Here is a 25319-nt window from a genome sequence, read left to right on the forward strand (position 1 = left end):
CCACAACCGCGTCTGTAACAATATTAACAAGATTTAAAATATAGAACTTGTAACAATGATGTATAACTCTCACTGATTTGAACTTTTGCAACCCTGTTTTTCTCTCTAGAGGGAGATTGAGAAAGGGCAAATGTCCCCATGCACGCCAAGCATGTTTTTTTTTTTTTTTTTTAATCTCATAGGAGCAGTGAGTTCTGTTTATGTTAGAAAAACAGTTCGGAATCTCTGTTCCTCATGACTTGACATCCATGGCCGCTGGAGTTGAAGATAACGAAGAGAGAGCTGACTGCCAAGGAGTGGAGGAATCACGAAATGCCGAAATGTCTGTTATCTCTCTGAACCTTATTCGACCTTTCTCCTCTTTCATCTTCGACCATAAAAAGCCGTCCAACAGAACATCGGAGAGGTTCCCGGTTCAGTTGTATGTATGAAATGTAGTGTGCCGATTTTATTCGTGTATGTGTTACTCTGAATTGAAGAGTACTGTTGAAGTACCTTTGGTATCAGTGAATTGAGGTGTCATTAAAATCAGCTTAATGTCTTCTGAATCGAGCTTGGACAATTAATTTCTCGAGTCTTTTCAAATCATTCAAGGCTAAATTAATTAATTCCCCAACACAGCTGAAGGGACGGCTGGTGAAAAATCCACAATACCACGATTATGTTGATTTCATGACCAACGTAATTAACTCCGGTTAAGCTGAAAGGGTACCTGAAACTGGCCGACACAAGAAAGATGGAAATATCTGGTACATTCTGCATCATGGTATCTACCACCCGAAAAAACCTGGTAAAATCCTCTCTGAAGCTCTGAATCCAGAGCACATGGACCTCTTGAGATTTTTGTGGTGGCCGAATGGAGATCTAGAGCAAGTACCAGCCCACTATCGCATGGTGATGCACCTGTTCGGAGCAGCTTCTTCACCTGGATGCGCAAACTTCGGTTTGAAGCAAACTGCCACAGACAGACGATGTAGGCGAGTGTGGAAAGGAAGCAGCGGACTTTGTGCATCAAGATTTCTATGTGGACGATGGTTTGGCAATGGTGGCTTGAGGCTACACAAATTTATTTCCAATTCAAAAGAAGTGATATCGACCATTCCAGTTGAGGATCAAGCCAAAGGACTGAACAACCTTGACCTCACATTTGACACTCTACCTGTAAGAATTTATTGGTGCATCATTTGCCATCGTCCTCGATGTGTGATTTGGTGCGAATCACTCCGTAATCTTCCCGTTGCCATCGTCCTCGGCGTCCACATCGCTAAGAATGCCAACTTTGCTTCTCTGGGTCTTCATGCCCCGTTCGTGTGCTGTCCTGGTGTACAATGTCGTAGTGAACCTTGCTTCTCTGGGGAGAGGGTGTCCGATCTTGTCTTCTCTTCTTATTCTATATAATAATATGCTAAGGCTTTTTTGCCGTGGTATTTTTAACCACAGGCTTCTGCTAGTACAGTCATAATACTCTAAAACAATTTTAATGTAACTTAGCTAATGTGACTTCAGAGATTGCTTCCTGTTGAGGAGAGTACTGGGAGAAATACTTGTTCCTATTCTTAATTTGTTCTTGAGTGAAGTGATAATAGCTACATAAATGCTGAAGAAAATATCACGATATGGCCCAGATGAAACGTGTCCTGCGGGCTGGAGGTTCTCCATGCCTACTCTACATTAATTCCTCCTTAATTAATGTCACCTCTTTATCTCAATGCAATTCTGTCTTTTAACATGATTGCTCACCTTCGGCCTTCTCTTTGCAGTAACACCTATGCTTTTGCAACCTTCTTATCCTGTCCTTCTTATCCTGAAGGCAGCAGGGTATCCGCTTCCGGTCCGCTCGAGCAAGGAGGCTTGCTTCGATCTCTCCACAGCATCGAAATCCTTTCCAAGGGTGTGGTGCTGACCGGGCCGCCGTGGTGCTGGCCGGGCCGACGTGGTGTGGTGCTGACCGGGCCGACGTGGTGTGGTGCTGACCGGGCCGCCGTGGTGTGGTGCTGACCGGGCCGCCGTGGTGTGGTGCTGACCGGGCCGCCGTGGTGTGGTGCTGACCGGGCCGCCGTGGTGTGGTGCTGACCGGGCCGCCGTGGTGTGGTGCTGACCGGGCCGCCGTGGTGTGGTGCTGACCGGGCCGCCGTGGTGCTGACCGGGCCGGCGTGGTGTGGTGCTGACCGGGCCGACGTGGTGTGGTGCTGACCGGGCCGACGTGGTGTGGTGCTGACCGGGCCGACGTGGTGTGGTGCTGACCGGGCCGACGTGGCGTGGTGCTGACCGGGCCGACGTGGCGTGGTGCTGACCGGGCCGCCGTGGCGTGGTGCTGACGGGGCTCCCGCAGCCGTGATGCCCCCTCCCCCTCCCCCCGATTGGAGTTATTAGAGCATGTCCCCAGTGTGTACCCTGGATTAGAATAGGTACACCGTATCCCTGCGTGTTGTAAGAGACGACTAAGAGGGTTGGCGTCAGGAAGGGCATCCGGCCAAAAAAACATTGCCTCAAAAAGAGAACCATGACAATTACAACTACATATGGGCAGGGTACAGCCCGAAGTGGAGATCGGTTTCTGAGGTTTGGGACATGGAATGTAGGAACAATGACAGGGAGATCAGGAGAAGTGATGGAAGTATTGGTCAGAAGAAGAGTGGGCATATGTTGTGTGCAAGAGATGAGATGGAAGGGAAGTGGTGTGAGAATGGTGAAGGGTAGGCAGGGACAGAAATACCAGTTTGTGTGGCAAGGGTGCCTGGAGGGCGTGAATGGTGTTGGTGTCCTGTTTTCTGAGGAGTTTGTAGACAGTGTGGTGAGTGTGACTAGAGTGAGTGATAGGTTGATGATGGTGAAAATGATGATTGGAAAGCTCTTGGTGAACGCCATCTCGGGATATGCTCCGCAGTTTCGTCAGAGCGATGAAGAGAAGGACAAGTTCTGGTGTGCGATAGAGAAGCTGATGTAAAACGTGAAAGATGAGGAAGTTGTTGTGGTAGGAGGAGACCTAAATGGACATGTGGGATTGTGGGAAGGAGTATGGATGGTTTTGAGGGAGTTCATGGGGGTTACGGATATGGTGTGAGAAATGGAGAAGGTGAAAGGATTTTGGAGTTTGCTGATGGAGCTGATTTGTTGATTTGTAATACTCAGTTCCAGAAAGAGGATAATAGGCTTGTTACATACACGTCAGGTGGGTCGACGACAACCGTTGACGACCTGATGGTGCGTAGGCGAGATAGGGGGCACCTCCCGGACACAAAGGTGATCCCGGGGGAGGAGGCTGTTTCACAGCACCACTTGGTTGTCTGCGACATAAGGGTGAAAGGTGTGAGGAGAGCTCGGCGGGTGAAGTACCAACCGAGAATGAAGGTGTGGAGGTTGAAAGAGGTGACAGTAAGGGAGGCATTAAAAGAGAGGCTGAGTAGGGTCGAGGATGATGTGGTTGAGCTTGAAAGTGGTTGGATGTCAATGAAAGCTAGTCTGTTGGGAGCCGTTGGTGAGGTATGTGGATGGACAAAAGGACCACCGAGGCACTCGGAAACATGGTGGTGGGATGATGAAGTTGGAAAGAGGATTGACGAGAAGAGGAAGAAGTTCAAGGAGTGGCAGAAGGTGAAGGGTACGGGAGCAGAAACAGCAGAGCATGAAAGTTATAAGGCAGCCAAGAAGGCTGCAAAGAAAGAGGTAGCAAAAGCGCAGGAGGCATGTAGGAAAATGTTCGGAGAACGCTTGGATTCGGAAGAGGGTCAGAGAGCAGTATTCAGGATTTCAAAGCAGATAGCTAAAGAGAGGTGTGATGTGATGGGGGTGAGTTGCTTGAAGGATGAAGTGGGACAAATCGTTGTGGAGCCAGATGGAATTAAAGGAAGATGGAAAAGATATATGGAAATGCTGTTGAATACAGAGAATGAATGGGATGGCAACATAGAGAGTAACCCAGTTTTAGGACCGGCAGAGAAGATAACTGAGAAGGAGGTTGAGGAAGCGATAAAAGCAATGAAGAGTAGAATAGCGGGAGGGCCGACAGGAGTTGTGGGAGATATGTTGAAGGCAGCAGGAAGTTGGGGTGTGAAGAGAATGACAGAGATCTGTAATCTGGCGGTGAAAGAAGGCTGCATTCCAGTGGATTGGGAACTGAGTACCCTCGTCCCTCTATACAAGGGGAAAGGTGACCCTCTGGAGTGTGGCTCATACCGAGCGATAAAGTTAATGAAGCATGGAATGAAGGTATTGGAAAGGGTGTTGGAGAGGAGTATAAGGAAGAAAGTGAAGATCGACGAAATGCAGTTTGGATTTATGCCAGGAAGAGGAACGACAGACACGCTTTTTATTGTGAGGCAGTTGCAGGAGAAGTACATGGAGAAGAGGAAGAAGTTGTTTCTTGGGTTTGTTGATCTGGAGAAAGCATTTGATGGGGTTCCACGCAAAGTATTGACATGGGCAATGAGGAAGTTAGGAGGGGAGGAATGGTTGATCAGAGTAGTGATGGCAATGTACAAAAGAGCGCGCGCAGCTGTAAGGACGAAGGACGGGAACAGTGGTGAGTTTGAGGTGAAGGTGGGAGTGCATCAGGGGTCGGTACTAAGTCCACTACTATTTGTAGCTGTGATGGAGGTGCTGGCTCAGAACGTAAAGGAGGGTTTACCGTGGTTGTTGTATGCAGATGACCTGGTGTTGATTGCGGAAAGTATGGATGGACTGAAGGAAAAGATGAACAAGTGGAAGGAATGTATGGAGACAAAAGGTTTGAATGTGAATATCGGAAAGACGAAGGTGATGGCAAGTGGTAAAACATGTGGTGAGGTGGAAAGAACTGGGAAGTGGCCCTGTGCTGTGTGCAGGAAGGGTGTCGGAGTAAACTCCATTCAATGTACAATGTGCGCTGAGTGGGTTCATCAAAAATGTAGTGGTCTGAGAGGGTCATTAACCAGTGTGGCAGCTACATTCAAATGTAAGGTGTGCACAGAGGGAGCTGCAGATGGAGGAAATGTTGAGTTGGATCTTGGAGACGGCGTGAAGCTGGAAGGTGTGAAAACATTTTGTTACCTCGGAGACGTGCTGAATGGAGAAGGTGGATCAGACTCGGCAACGGTTGCTAGAGTGAGATGTGCATGGAAGAAGTTTCGGGAACTGAGTGGCGTGCTGATGAGGAGGGGATTGTCGTTGAAGCTGAAGGGAAAGGCGTATGCTGCATGTGTGAGAAGTGTTATGATTTATGGGAGCTAGACATGGGTAATGAACGTAGAGCAGCAACGAAGGCTGGAAAGGGTGGAAATGCGAATGGTTCGGTGGATGTGCAGAGTATCGTTGAGAGAGAGGAAGACAAATGATGAATTGCGAAAGATGATGGGAAAAGAGCCTGTGATTGATGCTGTGAAGAGGAACAGGTTGGGATGGTTTGATCACGTGTTGAGGAAGGATGAAAGTGACTGGTTGAGAAGAGTGATGGAAATGAATGTAGAAGGAAGTAGAGGACGGGGAAGACCGAGAAAGACTTGGCTAAAGATGGTGGAAGAAGTAATGCGTGCAAGGGGGTTAACAAGGGGAGATGCAGAACATAGGGCAAAATGGAGAAGATTGTCATGGGAACCGCAAGGCTAACCCCCGCTCTAGCAGGGAAAATGGCCTTAAAATGCATGTTGTTGTTGTTGTTGTTGTTATCCTGTCCTCCATTTACTCTCCTATTTTAACGATGTCCCGCTTCCTGCAACTATACCATATGTCGAGGATTTCATTCATTCTGGTCCATCACTAAGCAACTGCTGTGCATTACGCCGGGCAGCACCAAGGCCTGGCCTGCAATTTAAACTTTATACTGTTATTGAAGTTTTCAGGCTCTGACCTTGGGCAAAGCTCGGTGGGCAAGAAGATAGCTTTTCCCTTACTAAGCAGCCTCAGTTGTTATGCCTTTCCTCTTATCTTTTAAGTCTCCTTTTTTATTTTGTGTGCAGTATATACACCATACACTGGCCTCTTCCATATGCATGTAAAATCTTAATAAATCTTCCTGTAATTGTCCGAGTTTCGATAGGTGTCCATTGGTATTAGGGGGGTGGGGGAGAGGAGCCTTGATACATACTCCTCCTTATCTACAGGTGTCCTAAAAGTCACTGTGCACCTCTGTAAATTCAATGTAAACCAAGCAAAGCACCTTGGATGTTAATATGTAGAAATGGCCAATGTGACGTTTGACGTGGGTATTACGTCAGAAACATGTCAGCCCTTTGCATTGTTGTAAGCCAGTTGTTTTTGAGAAGTAAGTGGATGATTCTGTTCCAAGATCGTTATGCTACTTTAGGCACAATATTTTTTGGTGGAACATGTGTTTCGTAGTGCAGGTGAACATACTGAGATGGTAAGACGGAGGTTTGCAGAAAGATTTCCTGACAGTGAACATCATAACACTGCATCATCATAACACTGTATCATCATAACACTATCATTATAACACTGTATCATCATAACACTATCATAACACTGTATCATCATAACACTGTATGGCAGTTAATTTCCAACTATTGTTAGACTGGTTCAGTTGCAGACGCCTGAGCCTGGCAGGCCTTCAGCGTTATCTTTCAGATGAGAAAGTTATCAATATTTCGGTTGATATATTAAGAAGCCTGAGGAAATCAGTTCGTAAGTTGTCACAGCAAGCAGGTGTCTCGTGCACCCGTACACACAGAGCACTGAAGAAACAAACATTTGGCCATTTAAAGAGGCATTTGGCCATCACGATGCCCTGACCTTTTACCTCCAGACTTGTGTCAGAGGAGCAATGAAAGGCGCTGTTTATAAACATAACACCCCCAGTATTCAAGAACTCCAGGAAGGCATCACCAATTTCATCAACAATATTTCCCAGGCCGAGTGGATACGTGTCTTAGCAAATATGTAAGGACGTGTGAAAGCTTGGATGCGTGCACGTGGATGCCATTTTCAATAATTATTGTAAAGGTAAAATTAAAATTTCTTTCTTAATAAATCTATAGTTTGAACTGCAAGAGAGATATTTGTCTGTCTGTGTGTGTCAGGATTTTTCTCAGAGATGACTGAATGGATATTCATCAAACTTTCAGATGTTCATCAGCGAGTACCAGGTGGTGTTTTAGGCAAAAAAAAAAAAAAAAATTTTTAATTATTAAATATTTTATTTTATTAAATATATATAAATATTTTGATTTTTTTTTTTTTTTTTTAAATCGCTCTACGATCTGTAGCTATGTGAAACCTAAGCCTTTGTAGATATGTGAGAGATAGTATTGAATGATCCCGCTGACCCCATTACTTACTGGGTGTAGGGAAGTGATTTCGGCCCCCACAAATATAGAATTTTTTTTTGGTTTGAATGGCAACAGGATTAGAACAGCACCGGACAACGCAGATAACCCTGTTAGTTCTTCATAAATTTATTGGTATGTTCGAGTACACGGGGCCATTTGGGTTAGTATGAGCTAGTGTACAGTGACTTTTGGGTTTGTATGTGCTCGTATGTGCAAGTGTACAGTGATTTGGGGTTAGTATGTGCTAGTGTACAGTGATTTTGTGTTAGTATGTGCTAGTTCTTGTTCTTGAACAAGGAACAAGATATTCCTTGTCCTTGTTCTTTCTTCTGTCAGGCCCCGCGAGAGAGGATTTTGAAAGCATGTGTTGCAATCAGTCAGACATTCCTATTAAGTGCATAAGTTGTACTTAAAGAGAATTTTGAAAGAAGGAGAAGACGTATTGCGAAATGGGCCCAGCCCGGCCGAGGCGGCCTCGACCGGCCTCACCACCTAGCCTATAACCTTCTCGGGGCCCGTCCCGACATTTTTGGTTTCAGAGGTTTCCTCCTGTCCTTCACCGTTCAGGAGATTAGCGCGTGCAGACAAACAAACAAACAGAAACTTTCTTTTATATACAGACTTGGCATTTAATATGGAATATTTTTTTTTCTTGATTTGAGTTTACTTTCTGAACTCGGCATATCAATCTGGTGAGTTTCTTTTACGCTTCGGTGATTTCTTTGTTAAAAGAACCATGTCACTGATTGTCTGTCACAGCAAGAAGTCAATAACAGGATTATATCACAGGTGGCGTGAAAAAATGTACGGACAGGTACATTTGACGATTGGCTTCACAATCGGGTATATAAGGGTTGTTGCGTTCTGTATTAGTGGAAAACAACAGCTGCACGTCTACAAAAGTTATTGCCGCTTCCCCTGGAGATGGTCCGTCAACTCGACAATGCTGTTTGTCATTTAGTGGTGGCTTTACGAAATTCTGGCATGAAACAGCGTGCTATTGCTCGGCAGTATGGCATCACTCAAGGTCAGGTGTCAAAGATCCTGAAACGAAATGCTCAGAGGGGTGTCCCTACTCCAATACCGAGGCCAGGACGTCCCCGCAGAACCACAAGGAGGGATGATCGCCAGCTGCACCAGTTAGTCCGCAATGGCCGTACCAAGTCAGCTAATCGGCTTAGGGCTGAGTGGCAGCAACTGACAAATGCGCCTGTATCCAGAAGGCTAGTCAACCAATGACTGGTTCAAGCAGGATATCGTGCCAGGCGTCCCCTGAGAAAGCCACGTCTGACCAGATAACACCGCCAGCGCCGATTGCAGTGGGCCAGAGAGCACGGTCAATGGCAGCCAGGACACTGGAATCACGTGATCTTCAGTGACGAGTCTAGATTTCTGGTCTATCGTCAAGATGGCCGCATCCGAGTGCGCAGACAAGTGCATGAAGCCTACAACGAAGATTGTATAGTGCCAAGAGTCCAAGCTGGAGGTGGTGGGGTGACCGTTTGGGCTGCTTTTCATGCAGGGGGCAAAACTGACCTGGTTGTTCTGAATGGAAACCTGAACCAGTTCAAGCACAGGGCCATTCTGGAAGAAACATTGCTTCCATTTGTTCGTACAGCCTTTCGAGGAAACTGTCTTCCAAGATGACAATGCATGGCCTCATCGTGCTCGCATGATCCAACACTTTCTTGCTGACCGTGGCGTAGAGCATATGGAGTGGCCTGCCATGTCCCCGGATATGAATCCGATAGAGAACTTGTGGGCAAAATTAACGCGTCAAATCGACAACTTGGACCAGCAGCCTGCCTCTGTGTGTGAATTGCAGCAGGCTATTGTAACTGCATGGCAAGCGATTCCTGTCCAAACCTTGGCAAATCTCATGAACGGCATGCCTCAACGTGTACGTGCTCTCCTGAATGCTCGTGGGGGTTACACGAAGTACTGAACTGTAATTTTACTGTCCGTAATCCCAGTCGTAATTTAACTTTTGTTTTTGTTAAAAATAATTTGGGCTAATGTGCAAAATAAAGCGATACTTCTGGAAAACGCACAGAAGTTTAACACAGTACTGTCCGTGAAATGAGTTCGATATCAGTTTACATCACTTTCAAGGATCAATTTATTTGCTTCGAAATGTCAAATGTGGTTTTTGTTTCTTCTAAAGGTCAAATTAACAAAATCTAGAATAATTTCAACATAATTCCAATGAACTTTTGGTTCTAAGTCATCTTGAAAAGTAAGTTCACCCCCACAAAAAAAATATTCCATATTAAATGCCAAGTCTGTATATACTAGCCGAAAGCACCCGGCGTTGCCTGTGTTCTTTTTGAATGAATTTACTACTATAATTCAGCTTTTACTCGTGGCCGTAGAAGATTGACTACTATAATTCAGCTCAGCTTTTAATTGCGAAATGGGCCCAGCCCGGCCGAAGCGGCCTCGACCGGCCTCACCACCTAGCCTATAACCTTCCCAGGGCCCGTCCCGACATTTTTGGTTCTTTTTGAATGAATTTACTACTATAATTCAGCTTTTACTCACCGCCATAGAAGATTGACTGCTAAAATTCAGCTCAGCTTTTAATTGCGAAATGGGCCCAGCCCGGCAGAGGTGGGCCTCGACCGGCCTCACCACCTAGGCTATAACCTTCCTGGGGCATGTCCCGACATTTTTTGTTTTAGAGGTTTCCTCCTATCTTTCACCGTTCAGGAGATTAACGCGTGCAGACAAACAAACAAACAAAAACTTTCTTTTATATATATAGAAGATAATAATATATATATATGAATGATCGTTTTAAGGCCATTTTCCCTGCTAGAGCGGGGGTTAGCCTTGCAGGCCCCATGACAATCATGGTTCCCTGTTTGAGGCAATGTTTTTATGGCCGGATGCCCTTCCTGACGCCAACCCTTGGTTGCACTCTTACGATGCGCAGGGATACAGTGTACCTATTCTAAATCGGGGTACACACCGTGATCATTCATCCCAGCAAGCTGGTACTCAATTTGCCGACTTCGGAAGGATGACAGGCTGAGTCAACCCCCGTGGCGTTAATTCAGCGATCGACCGGGATTCGAACCCAGGATCCTAGGATCCCAACCCGCACCCTAACCGCTAAGCCAACACCAGAAGATAGATAGAAGATAATTTAAAAAATAGACAGAAGATAGAAGAAGAAGAGGAAGAAGATATTTAACTTTTTCCTTTCTGAAATTATATTTTCAAGCCTGGCCTTACCAAGCACAATTCAGTCATCAGTTGCTTCCTTAATAGCCTCTCCACACTCCTCTAAAACGCCTGAATTCCTTCCTCAATTCATACTGCAAACCTTACTGCTCCCTTTCTATTTAGCACATGCCCATCATTCTGGAAACACTCCCTTTTCCCCAAAAATGATTCTCACTGCCTCTTAAATGCAAGCACAACTCTCCTCTGGCGAGGGTAATAAGAAAACAAGAAAAAGAAGCACTTTATGGTGTTCTGCCTTAAAGAGCTCTGAAACCTCCACGCAAATGTTGTTTGCTAAGAAAATCACTTGCATCTAACGAACACTTGTTTTCCATAGAAAAAAGTTAAAGAGATTCTTAACAAACCACAAAATGCCTTCTAAATCAGTAAATTAGAGCAGTCCAGCTCATATTAGATTCAGGCATGTGGGAAAAGCAAACTACTGTGTTAAAGGAGTAAATGAGCAGTCAGTGTTAAAAATTAGCTTACCCAGTAACATTGTCAAGATACAGGTGGAGATGTCTTCACAAACCTCACGAAGCAGCAGATCAGAAATGGTTTCAAGGCTCACAGAACCTTCATAGGTGAGGTAGTAGAAAACATTGAGAGCACGTGTGGCTTCAGGGCCACGTTGTTTATAGCCAAACACGAGATCCACCCATTGATGCAATTGGCACGAGACAAACTCGCTTTCCAAGGCCTATGATTTAAACGGCAAGTATTGATGCGGTCAGTAACATCTCCAGGTGATGGCTGCAGCCCCACTGACGACATTTTACAATGGAACAAACATGACCGCAAAGATAACGACGGCGGTTTTAGAATAAGCTACAACCATTAGATCTCCCACGTACTCCCATATCCTGGAGGTGCGTTCTCTGCCGTAAGCACGCACCATCCTATTGATTCGCACAAACTCCTCGGGGCTCCCGGCCCAGGGAGGCAGCACCACGTCGACAACTGGAACGTCATCGGTCGTTATTCCCAGGTTGTACCCGTTGCTGTTCACAAACATCTCAGGAAGGTAGTAAAACTCCGGAATGAGCTCCTGCAAAAAAAAGAGTCCATTTACTATCCCCCTCCAATTTGTTTATTCATTCTTAATTTAACATTATCATCTTGCAATCATTATGTTTGATTCTTTAGATTTTTTAAATCAACGTTTATTTTTTATTTGGAGGTGTGGAAGTCCTTATGGACTTCTGAGTTGATTGAAATGATAAATTGTCCTTATAAGTAAGTGATCACTTGTATTCAGTGCTGATCTGTTCGTACTCTGTCATTGCAGGAAGACACAGAAACATGAGTGTTGTTCTGTAAAACTAATTATATGCACAGTAGTATTATATAATCTTTACAAATATGGAATAGTAATAAAGGTGAAGCTATGTTCAATGATAATACTGTGAGTAATCTGCATTATGAACAATATAACTTGTGTATTCATCATGCTGGAAATAATAAGGTGGAAAGAGCTGTATTAATGACTTATCCAAGGTAGAAATAAAACACCCTTTAGGGAACTCTGGAAAGCTGCAAACTCAGCTATTCTCATGACCGAACTAAACAAGAATCTCCCCTCTGAGATTAATACGATGTGTGCACCATTTCCTCCACCTCTCCTCCTCGCTGTGACCTACAATGGGAATGCTTGCCAGATGGAACACTATACCCAAGAGGAGGCCTCCTCGGCTCCAATTGGTGACCTTCCTGACCCTCATCAGTCAGCCTGACCTCTCAAAGCATACCTACTCGTTTCAGCCTGACTTCTCAAAGCATACCTACTCGTTGCAGCCTGACCTCTCAAAGCATCCCTACTCATTTCAGCCTGACTTCTCAAAGCATACCTACTCGTTTCAGCCTGACTTCTCAAAGCATACCTACTCGTTTCAGCCTGACTTCTCAAAGCATACCTACTCGTTTCAGCCTGACTTCTCAAAGCATACCTACTCGTTTCAGCCTGACTTCTCAAAGCATACCTACTCGTTTCAGCCTGACTTCTCAAAGCATACCTACTCGTTTCAGCCTGACCTCTCAAAGCATACCTACTCATTTCAGCCTGACTTCTCAAAGCATACCTACTCGTTTCAGCCTGACTTCTCAAAGCATACCTACTCGTTTCAGCCTGACTTCTCAAAGCATACCTACTCGTTTCAGCCTGACTTCTCAAAGCATACCTACTTGTTTCAGCCTGGCTTCTCAAAGCATACCTACTCGTTTCAGCCTGACTTCTCAAAGCATACCTACTCGTTTCAGCCTGGCTTCTCAAAGCATACCTACTTGTTTCAGCCTGACTTCTCAAAGCATACCTACTCGTTTCAGCCTGACTTCTCAAAGCATACCTACTCGTTTCAGCCTGACTTCTCAAAGCATACCTACTCGTTGCAGCCTGACTTCTCAAAGCATACCGACTCGCTGCAGCCTGACTTCTGAAAGCATACCTACTCGTTGCAGCCTGACTTCTCAAAGCATACCTACTCGTTGCAGCCTGACTTCTCAAAGCATACCTACTCGTTGCAGCCTGACTTCTCAAAGCATACCGACTCGCTGCAGCCTGACTTCTGAAAGCATACCTACTCGTTGCAGCCTGACTTCTCAAAGCATACCTACTCGTTGCAGCCTGACTTCTCAAAGCATACCTACTAGGGTGCATCAAATGCCCCTATGTCAAGAAAACAATCTGTCCCCAATTTCATTTTGTTCCAGTCATAAAATATAGTTCCTATGCAAAATTTGGTAAGGTTTTGATATCATCTTCTGGGTCCACCTCAGCAAATTAGATTTTGAGTCGGTAGTATCAGAGTCAGAAATTTGACACGCAGCTGTTTTGAGGCCCATAAATAAAAATGAAAGGATTGACCGATTGCTACATACAATAGCTCTTTGGAAAGGTATTATTGTGCTCTGTAGCAATATATAATCATCATATGGATAGGGATATAATTCACTTATACACAAATAGTCAAAATCATGATTTTATTGGTATAATCATATGTATTATAGATACCAGAATGATATAATTTTTATTACTGTAGAATCATATATACACAATCTTAGCATTTATCATCTTAATACGAGTACATCTGACTATGGATGAACATGAAAATAGAAACAAAACAAAGATACTGTAGTTTTCATGGATATTTCTGACAGTTTAGTCTTGAGCTGCTCGCTTTCGAAGATTCGGTTTCTCCTTGCGGTTGTGCTCAACAACTTGTAGCACATTTTGGTAGTGGTCTTCACTTCTGGCTGCTGAAAGGAAGTCAGAGCTAAGCTTAACTCCCCTTTCTGCAGAGTCATTCACCACATTCAAGGCTTCAACATTAGTCCATGATGTCTGGTAGGCTGCAGAGTTAGTCCATTCTTGAACATCGGTAACTAGAAATGCCCAGTCAAGCTTCAGATGATGAAATAGGTACCATGAATCTGGTCCAACAAAATCAGCCAGAGTGGTCTTCTCAGTCAAGTCATCAGGAAATCTGGGCTTTCCAAACCCAGTACCAAACCGTCCTTGTGGGTTGGTTACTGGAAAATCTGTCTGAACCTCCAGAAGTCTGTCTGCCAGAGCACGGCGATGGTCATGAGGAACAACTGAGCTGAAGAGGGCAAGTGGAACCATCTCTTCTGTGAGGTACCAGAGATGTCGTTTGAAGGCTTTCAGGGCACTTCTTGAGATTCCAGCATTGACAGCTTCATACTGTTTCAGTTTGGAGATGAGCTGCAGGTCATTCCATGGGGCATCGGTGACAGAGGTACATGTCATCCACCAGGAGCTGTATACTAGAGTGACAAACGTGACAAATTCTCTGATCTTTGGCACTTGTTTTTCTGTGGTAATTGTACCTGCTGGAAGATCAGCGATTTGTTTTTCGAAGAGACATAATTTGATTGAGTAGAGGAGCTTTGCCATCCATCTGGCTTTATGCAGTGCACCAGGACGCTTGAAGGTTATTTGATGTTCAGCTACTTCACCATCAATGAATACAGTACACAGATCAACAAATTCCAAATAATCATCACGTCCTGTGTTGTAACCTTCTTTTTTTTTTACAATCGAGTGAGCTTTCTCCTTTGGATTAAATAATGCATTGCCATAGAGGTGTGGACATTCCATTATATTCGTGTACATACTTCCACGACAGGGGCTTCACATTCTATTTTATCACTTTAGATTATTATATTATTACATGGTACATAATTATTGACAAGCTCCACCAATCAAGTTTAAAAAAAATTCTGCATTTGTACTCATATTTTTCAAACTGAGAAAAGATTCCATCTGTGGAAAAAAATTCAGATTGTTCCTCCTGTCCTCTTTACTTTTTCGGGTCGTGACGTGTATAGCAGAGTGACGTGTACAGTTTGGTGATATGCACAGCTCTCACTGTTTTATGATAATCTCACCATTCTCACAAAGCGATTGTCCTGTACAAATCCCATATGACATTTTTCTTATTCTACATTATTTTCAACAAACTATTGGCCCCATGTCACAGCATCACGAGCACATTTTCCTCACAGATACACCTGGAACCGCTTTGAACAGATTCCATGAACACCTGACAATATATCGCGCCACAATCCAAGGTCAAGGTGGCTCCTCCCATGGACGATAGGAGGGGCGAGGCTTGAGAGAAGTAGGGCTTGAGGATCTATAAAAGGCAGAGCGGAGAGCCTCTAATAAAAATGGGCCAAAAGATCGAGAGGCTCAGACATTCTCAGATCCGGAGACTCCAGAGACTCTGAAGAAAGGGGGAGAAAGACTGAGGCTCAGAGATTCGCACATCCAGAGACGTGGAGATTCGGAGTTTGAGAGGGTTTCCGGACTCTGTTGGGCTGCTTGGTTCTTATTTACACGAGTGTCAGGGTCCTTTAAATCCTTTGTTCACTCATTCTTGTTTCTTTCTTTCAGGCTTTTGAGTGATTTTTGTGATTAACTCTGGAGCGACTCGATAGCTACGTTCTCATCAGTTCATTTCTCGCCACTCACGAATTTGCTTCACACTTTTTTCTTCATTATTCATTCTTTCCTGCATCTTCTGTTTCTGTCCTTTCTTTATCTTCCTTATTTCTTTGCCTTCTGCCCTTGGGCACCTTCACCTTCACCATGTCTGCAAGCTGCGAAGCTGGATCCTCCACCTCATATACTTCACTCGGGTGTCCCGCCAAGGCATTAAAGACGATCTGCGAGTGATGTCACCGGCCCATGGATAAACTCTGGAGCTGCGGCTGTACGAGAAGTAGGAGCGGGGCGGAGCGCGGAGGGTTCCGGTTTCAGTCAGGACGAACGGGATCCAGGATCAACAACTGTGAGGTGTGTATGGGTCCATCCTGCTACCATCTATCTCTCTCTGTCCTCATCTCATCCTACTTGCCAATCACTCATCCTCTCCCTTCCACACTGGGTACATGGTGCCAGCATACTGTAGAGTGCTAAGTCACTGAAAAGGTTCCGAAGGTGGATATGTCACGTAGAGGATAATATTGGAAAGTATACGTGCTGTGAATAATTGTTGTACATATATGCCGCTTGATTGTTCTCTCTCCTTGTACAGTGCCTTCAGAAAGTATTCACACCCCTTGACGCTTTTCACATTTTGTTGTTGCAGCTTGAATTTAAAATTGATTAAATTGAAGTTTTTTGTCACTGATATACACATAATAAATAACCCATAATATCAAATTGGCATTTTTTTTGAAAGAAATTTTTACAAAATAATTAAATATGAAAAGCTGAAATTTCTTCAGTTAAGAAGTATTCAAGCCCTTTTATATGACACTCCAAATTGAGCTTCGGTGCATCCAATTTCCTTTGATCACCCTTGAGATGTCTCTTATCTTGTAAAATAAAATCAATCAACTTGATTGGAGTCCACATGTGGCCAATTCAATTGATTGGACATGTTTTAGAAACAAACACACCTTTTTTGTTATTTTGATCAGAGTTATCCAGAGGTAATGTCCCTCACAATATATTTTTACTACAAATTAAAATAACTAAGATGTTTTGCTCTTGCCTTCGTGCAGCCAGGAACGCACAATATATGGTCACACAGTTGACAGTGCATGTGAGAGCAGAAACTCTACCATGAAGTCCAAGGAATTGTCCGTAGGACTTTGAGATAAAATTGTGAGGAGGCATAGTATAGAGGAGGAGTATATAGTATATAGTATTTAGTATATATTATAGTATATAGTAGTAGTATAGTATTCAGTATATAGTATATAGTAATGTGAAGTATATAGTATATTGTATGGTAGTAGTATAGGAGGTATACATCTGGGGAAGGGTATAAAAAAAATTCTCGTGTTGAAAGTTCCCAAGAGCACAGAGAGCTCCATCATTAGGAAATGGAAAGAACATGGAACTATCCAGACTTTTCCTAGAGCTGGCCATCTGACCAAACTGAGCAACCGGGCAAGAAGGACCTTGATCAGGGAGGTGACCAAGAACCCAATGATCACTCTGACAGAACAACGGAGTTCCTTGGCTGAGATGGGAGAACTTGCCGGATGTACAACAGTCGCTGCAGCACTTCCCAAATCGAGGCTTTATGGGAGAGTGGCCCAACAGAAGCCACTCCTGAGAAAAAGTCACATGACAGCACACCTTGAGTTTTCAAAATGGCACGTGAAAGACTGAGAGCATTAGGTAAAATATTCTGTGGGCTGATGAGATGAAAATTGAACTCTTTGGCCTGAATACAAACTGTGAAGTCAGATGGAAATGAAGCACAGCTCATCAACCATTTAACACCATGCCTACCATGGTGGTGGCAGCATCATGCTATGGGGATGATTTTCTGTGGCAGGGACTGGGAGACTTGTAAGGATAGAGGGAACAATGAATGGAGCCAAACACAGGCAAATCCTTGAGGATAAACTGCCTCAGAGTGCAAAAGATCTTAGACTGCAGCGAAGATTTACGTTCCAACAGGACAATGACCCCAAACAAAGAGCCAAAGCAACACTAGAATGGCTTCAGGACAATAACGTGAAAGTCCTTGAGTGGCCCCGCCAAAGCCTAGACTTGAATCCCATTGATATATCTGTGGAAAGACTTGAAGATTGAAGATTTGCTTCTCCATATGTTATTGTTTAAATTGTATCCTTGTGAGTTCACCAAGTTCTGGAAGTATTACCTTGTATATTTTAGTTTTAGTGTATTTATATCCAAGCCAGCAGACATTACGTTGTCTGTGCTGCCTCAAATGCATTAGCGATTAGGGCAGTGGATTTTACATTACACTCAAAGTTATGGAAAATAAATCATGAACAACAACTTAATGTGCAAGGTATGCATCATAAAGAATATTAAGGCAGAAGGAGCAAAGTGCAAGAATAAATGAGTGCATTTGACCTTCACGTCAGATGTGTCTCGCTGACAGTTTTGCCAGGCTCGCACGACAGAGGAGAATGCACGGTCAGGGTGATCAAATTTCCCATCTTGCATGTTGAGGAAGAAGGTGGTGAAAGGCTCCTGTGCTGGCCAAAGGCAGTGGTATTCAGAGTGTGCATGTAAACCTGACACATTGAACCTTTTCTAATACCATTAAAACAATGGTATGATGATTGCAATTAGCACATTATAATTAGGAATATTATCCACCCACCAAATGAAATGTAATAAATGAAATGTATTTTGATGGAAATAACAAAAAAAATATGGCATATGAGGTGGGATATGAGCACAATTCGAAATACATGAACATTGATACATGATGCACTTTAATAACTCAGCACATACAATGCGAAGAAGCCAACTGAGTGTAAAGTTGGCATTTGAGTAGTGTGTTCCATAGTGGAATGCTGGAATCTGCTCATCATCCCAAGTCTCAAAGTGCTCAACAAAGAATGCTGCTCGCTTTGGGTTCAGTGCTCCAATTGGCTGAAGAAAGAAACAAGAATGGAGAGATTGTATTAACCCTTTGAGAAGCACAACCATCTTGAAAGTGATTTTCAGATATAACTCCAATTTTGTTATTAGTTTGGCCATACTAATCAGGAAAATACTACTACAGGGAGAGTCAATGGAATGTGACGGTTTTCAGAAAGCAGCTGCAGCTAAAGGCACACTGTGGTGGGGGAAACCTTGTGTGTCATGTGATCTGAACGTTACGCAGTTTCTCCTGTCAGTGTTGCGAGATACAGTATGGAGAACTGGTCGGTGCCACAACGCCTCAAACGTGGTTTAATAAGGGCAAAGTAAGGGCATTTTCTGAATGCAAATCGGTAGTGCAGGTGCAGAGAGGATTTAGACGTGAGTTTGGTGTTGCACGGAACGGTAGAATTCCCTCCCGTAACATTATTTTGAAGTGGGTGGAAAAATTCGATAACACCGGCAGTGTTTGTGAACACTTTGTTGGCAGTGTACGAACGGAGAACATTGGGAGAGTTAGGGAAGCGGTGTTGCGGAGTCCAACTCACTCTGGCGTCAATCGGCTGCGTTGAACATATCGGTCACGAGTGTTTGCCGTATTCTGCACAAAGACCTCCAATTTCATCCCTATGAAATTTAAATTCAATCGTGGCTCGACTGGAATTTTGTAAGCAGTTCATGGACATTTTTTAATGAAAATCCAGCTGTTTTGCACAAATTAATTATGTCGGACGAGGAGCATTTTCACCTCTTCGGGTTCGTCAACAACTTGGGGATACTTTAAGTCCAAAGTTTATGCCACCAAACCTTGCACCATCATGTCATTGAAACAACGCATCACTGAATTAATTCGAGCAATTGACACAGGTTTATTGCGACGGGTTATGGAGGATTTCAGGTCTAGATTACATGAATGTATCTGTTTTGGTGGAGGCCACTTAAAAGATGACATTAAAAAAAAATCAGTACAGATTAATAAATTGCATTGTACTGCTGTTTTTCAACTGAAAGCGTTTTGCTTTTTTTCAACCCAGTTCTCCACAATAACGCTTTAAAAACCGTCACATTCCATTGACTCACCCTGTATATTAAATAAAGCAATTATACGTATGTATGTGTGTGTACATTTAAAAATCATAGAAAAAACCAGGGCTGGCTTAATCTCCACCAAATTTTTCATACTTGTGTGGAGTAGTCAGATCAGATAATGGGCTCAAATTTAAAAAAATGCCCCCGTTCCTCGTGGGGTGGGGAGGGGTGGGGGGTGGGGGGGGGAGGAGGGATTGGGGCCAGAGACTTGCCAATGCTCCCAAAGCCAGTGCGTATTTCTAATGAACTGAAATTCAAGAGTATGTATAAATGACAAAAAATACAAGTTTTTTGAATCAACCAAAAAAAAACCAAGAACAAGTATTCAAAATACACCGCTCGCATGCCAAATAAATAAATAACATATCCTCCAACATGTGACATTGCAGGGGGGCCTTTGACACCTTGCAGCACATGGAGACAGTATTGGGATGAAGAGGTGTGCAATAATTGATTGATGAATTGTGTAATTAAAATCAATAAATGATAATCGTAAAATAATTTCTTCATCAATTGGCCAATAGCATTTCATCGTTTCATCCGAAGCTGTGACTCTTTGAAAATAAATAATTAACTCACTAATCAATAAATAGTAAATTGATCAATTGATTAATGAAAAACCAAAAATAACGTTTTTGCCAAAGCACGTGCTCACCATTGTGCCAAAATTTTGGCTTCCTAGCTCAAAGAATAGCTGATATATCGCCCGGACAAACAAGAAAGAAAAAAAGAAAGACAAGTACAGATACATTCAAAGTACAACACCCCCATGCCAAATACATAACATCCTCAAACGCGCGACATTGCCGGGGAACCTTAGGTGCTCGGAAATGCCGCCGTGCTGCACATAGAGACAGTATTGGGAGGGAGAGATGCACAATAATTGATTGATTAATTGCGTAATTAAATAAATAAATAATAATCGAAAAATAATTCATTTCTTAATCAATTGGAGAATAGCATACCTGGACCACCAATGTTTCATCTGAAGATGTAACTTTTTTTTTTTTTTTTTTGTATACAAGATCGAGGCTCGTGTCAGAGCTATCAATCACAACAACAACAAAAAAAAAAAACCGACACATAAAACATACAATAAAGGGAGCGGGAGACAAGATGGGGAGAGAGAGGGAAGCACACAAGCACAACAGCAGAAAACAGGGACATCAGAATATCTGTGGGACGGAGAGGGCTTGGAGGGAGGAGGCATGTGTCGGGGGTGGGGGGGGGGGGGGGGAATGGGAGAAGTATAAAACACTTGGACACTGCTCGGACTTGAACTTCTTGAAAAATAATTAAATAATTAATGAATCTAAAATAAAAAAATTAATTAATACATTAATCAAAAGATAATTAATTGATTCATCAATAAATCAAAATATCCTTTTCAGCCAAATCACTTGGTCACTGTAGTGTCCAAATATCCGCTTGCTAGCACAAAAGGTGCCTGAGTTATTGCCCAGATGAGAAAGAAAATAAATAAATGATTAATAATAAAATAAAATAAATAATAATCATAAAATAATTAATTTCTTAATCATTTGGCGAACAGCATACCCAAACCACCACCGTTTCATCCGAATGTGTAACTTTTTGAAATTAATTAATGAGGTAATGAATCAAATAATTAAATAATTAATCGATTAATTGATTAATCAATAGATCAAAATGATGGTTTAGGTATTCGATGATTAGGTAGAAGATGATGCAGCCAAGCAACCTCAGGCTGCATACGTATAGTTAAAACAAGACAAAAAGTCTAACAGAGGCGTAGCCGGGCTTGTAAAATATGATAAACCACAAACACATATTTTTTGCTTTTTTAAAATCGTTAATGCTGTTTACAACATTAAACAAAGAAATTTGGAAGAATCCCGACACCCGTGAGGTAAGTTTTACTTACAGAACTGAGCGAAAATCTACTGTAATCTTATATACCCCACAAATGTTGGGTTAATAACATCACCCTTTCTGCCGCTACCGTGGGTAAGAGCCAGCCGTTCCTTAAGGGTTTTGAATGGAGTGCTTGCTCGAATGCTTAAACCACTTGGCGATCTCTCCACAAGAAACTTGGTAAATGAACACACACCCAATGTTCTTGAGACCCGATCATAGATCGACTGTAATCTATATATACCCCAAAGAGGAATGACCCTTCCTGCAGCTCCCGTAGTGAGCCGGTGTAGGCCTACTAGCAAATTAAAATGTCGATCGGTGGAGTCAGCCATCATAATGACATCATAGACGTAATGATGTAATGGACACAAAACTGCCGCTACTTTAATGTGTAGAAGATGGTATATTTTAACTTCCAGTACGTTTGCAGTCACTATGAAGGGATTAGTGTTACGATTAGATTTACTATTATATAATATTAACGTTATATTTCAAAAATGATACTGCCATAAAAAACCGAGCCTAATTCCTGACTTCTGCGATTATTAATAACTAGGGCATGCCCGTACTATATATATATCTAAAATTATATCCCCCCCCCCTCTATTTACATGGAATGGTTTGGTCCATTCGCAAAGCCAAAGGCAAAGCGAACGGCTTGCGAGTACGGTGACAATCCCCCCCCTCTATTTACATCAAATGGTTTGGTCCATTCGCAACGACCACAGAACCCCCCCCCCCCCCCCTCTATTTACATGAAATGGTTTGGTCCATTCGCAACGCCAAAGCGAACGGCGAACGGCTAAATCGCCATAGCTCGGTAACTACTTGTCCGATTAATTTCAAACCTTGAAAAGGCACATCCTCGGGTCCCCAGCAATATACCTGGCAAGTTTAAAGTATATCGGACCCGTGGTTGTCGAGAAACAGCGGTCACAGACAAACATACAAACAAACATACACACAGAGATTAGTGGAATTATAGATAGATAGTGCCGAACACCGCTCATCATTGATCATGAACCATACACTGCTTCAATCCATTAAGCTTCCATTCACGACATTGGGATTAAAGTGTTATTGTCATATTTATTATATTATATTATTACGATGACGAAAATGATACGACTGAAATGACACACGACTGTATTAAGAAACCTGGACTTAATTTGTCCAAAGCGGTCCGAAGGTGAGGCATGAAGCCTAAGGCCTATACGTACCGTATTGTTGGAAGACCCATAACGCCAATGCTTTCGATATCTGATGGTCATTTTAACAATCGGTTTGTTTGTGTTTCACACAGAATGAGAAACGTAAAGGTAGAGCATGGCGATTGTGATATGACAGGTTCGACGATATGTTCGGCATGAACGGCATAAAAATCAAAATGGCAGAGTGTGGAGAGTCAGCAGCTGTACTGCCGTAATGACATCAGACGTAATCACATCACCCTGTCATGTTACCAGATCCTCAGCTCTGATTGGTATAAGTTTGAGGGGACATACATTCATACATACAGACGAACAAACACTGTTCTAGACGGCTTTGCCCGATGGGCTATGCCGTAAAAATTATGCGTTAAGGGGTTGCAGAAAAGCCCATTCCTGAGACAGCCTTGACCAGTATTTTATGGATGGAGAAACAACTTGAGGATCTGATTTACCAGTCCGTTTATTGTCTCCCCTAAGGATTATATGCACATAGTTGAGGCCTATGTGGAGTGATTGTAGACTTTCAATGATATATTGAGCTTTCCGACAGAGAATGTCATGGAAATGTGAAATGCTTGCTGGTTATTGTCTCCGAGTATGTCACCAAATACATTTATAAGGAGAGCTGAAGAAGTGAGAAAACAAACTTGAAGATGGCGGAAATAGAATCTTGTGGAAAAAGTGGAATGCTCGACTCTGTGAAAGCAAGTGTCGGTCTGCATAAGTGGGCAAGATAAATAATGGACTTTATTAACGAAAAGTTGATAAGATAAACGTTGATATGATAAAAGTTGATAAGATAAAAGTTGATAAGATAAAAGTTGATGAGATAAAAGTTGATAAGATAAAAGTTGATGAGATAAAAGTTGATGAGATAAAAGTTGATAAGATAAAAGTTGATGAGATAAAAGTTGATGAGATAAAAGTTGATGAGATAAAAGTTGATGAGATAAAAGTTGATAAGATAAAAGTTGATGAGATAAAAGTTGATGAGATAAAAGTTGATGAGATAAAAGTTGATAAGATAAAAGTTGATAAGATAAAAGTTGATCAGATAAAAGTTGATAAGATAAAAGTTGATCAGATAAAAGTTGATCAGATAAAAGTTGATAAGATAAAAGTTGATAAGATAAAAGTTGATAAGATAAAAGTTGATAAGATAAAAGTTGATAAGATAAAAGATGATAAGATAAAAGTTGATAAGATAAAAGTTGATAAGATAAAAGTTGAAAAGATAAAAGTTGATAAGATAAAAGTTGATAAGATAAAAGTTGATAAGATAAAAGTTGAAAAGATAAAAGTTGATAAGATAAAAGTTGATAAGATAAAAGTTGATAAGATAAAAGTTGATAAGATAAAAGTTGATAAGATAAAAGTTGATAAGATAAAAGTTGATAAGATAAAAGTTGATAAGATAAAAGTTGATAAGATAAAAGTTGATAAGATAAAAGTTTATAAGATAAAAGTTGATAAGATAAAAGTTGATAAGATAAAAGTTGATAAGAAAAAAGTTGATAAGATAAAAGTTGATAAGATAAAAGTTGATAAGATAAAAGTTGATAAGATAAAAGCTGATAAGATAAAAGTTGATAAGATAAAAGTTGATAAGAAAAAAGTTGATAAGATAAAAGTTGATAAGATAAAAGTTGATAAGATAAAAGTTGATAAGATAAAAGTTGATAAGATAAAAGTTGATAAGATAAAAGTTGATAAGATAAAAGTTGATAAGATAAAAGTTGATAAGATAAAAGTTGATAAGCTGTTGGCAACGAAGGATGGCTGATGTTTTGATCATTGAAGTTGTTGAAATTTCTCTCAAACTTACCCCCTTTCCCTGTCCTCACCTCCAAGACAAGATATGATGATGGGAGATGAAAAGAATGCGACTTACTTTAGAAAGGTCACGGAAGTTGTTGGGAAGAGTGAGATCAAGTTCTTCGGACTCGTAGTTTGTGAGGACCCAAGGAAAAACAGGATATTGATTCAAATCGTTGTATGTGCGGCCTACAAATGTCAAAATGATGGGGGTGAAAAATGCAGTTATTTCTTAGCTAAGGCATGGGACACAGGAATTCCACATACAGTATGAAGCTGGTATTATACATTGCCATGAAAAATAAAAAAATAAATAATCTTTTTTCTCATCCAGAGCAAAGTCACAAAAAGGCACACCACTGCATCCAACCAGACAGACTTTCCATATTGCTCATGAAAAGATTGGTCTGAAAGAACCCCACCTGCGATTGTGTTGAGAAACATAAGGTACTCAAAGTTGGAGATCTCTCTCCTCTGCCAGCGCTGGGTCATATTGGAGGACTTAAAGAGCTGTCGGGGGCTGGCCAGTGAGATTCGTCTGCAAGATATGTCAAAGGGGATAAGAGTGACGGTTTTCATGATTGGTTAAACAACCCCTTGATAATGTGATATGTTCTTAAAAAGTCAGTTTTGAGCAAAGGTTGGGAGACAGCCTTTTCAAAAAAAAACAAAAAAACCCTCAATCCAAAAATCCGTTTAATTGCTATTAAAAAATTAACCTCGAAGTTTACAACAGATTGGTTTAACATAAAGATTATGTGCTCAGCAAATGCTAAGCACAAAACATCCACTTTCTCACAATCAGAACAAGCAGCTGATACTCTTGGTCCTGCGCCTTTCGGGTGGTATGCCGAATAGATATCTGTAATATGAAAGCTACGTTGAGGGAGTGGTACTGGGTATTGTGCGGGTGATGTAATATGAGGGAAAACTGGAAAT

General features: G+C 42.2%; 1 protein-coding gene across 1 annotated transcript in view; it reads right to left on the reverse strand.

Moving 5' to 3' along the window:
• LOC137437425 (neurobeachin) overlaps positions 1 to 25319 on the reverse strand; it is a 677671-nt gene that overhangs the window by 72549 nt on the left and 579803 nt on the right. The window contains exons 43-48 of the mRNA XM_078766839.1: positions 24803 to 24918; positions 24457 to 24569; positions 18238 to 18378; positions 17851 to 17970; positions 11386 to 11538; positions 11023 to 11190 (exon numbers count right to left, since the gene is read on the reverse strand). Of these exons, the coding sequence (XP_078622965.1) occupies positions 11023 to 11190; positions 11386 to 11538; positions 17851 to 17970; positions 18238 to 18378; positions 24457 to 24569; positions 24803 to 24918 (811 nt within the window). The remainder of the gene's footprint in view (positions 1 to 11022; positions 11191 to 11385; positions 11539 to 17850; positions 17971 to 18237; positions 18379 to 24456; positions 24570 to 24802; positions 24919 to 25319) is intronic.

This window comes from Myxine glutinosa, chromosome 12 (genome assembly GCF_964187855.1).
Source record: "Myxine glutinosa chromosome 12, kmMyxGlut1.1, whole genome shotgun sequence".
NCBI classification, from domain to species: domain Eukaryota; kingdom Metazoa; phylum Chordata; class Myxini; order Myxiniformes; family Myxinidae; genus Myxine; species Myxine glutinosa.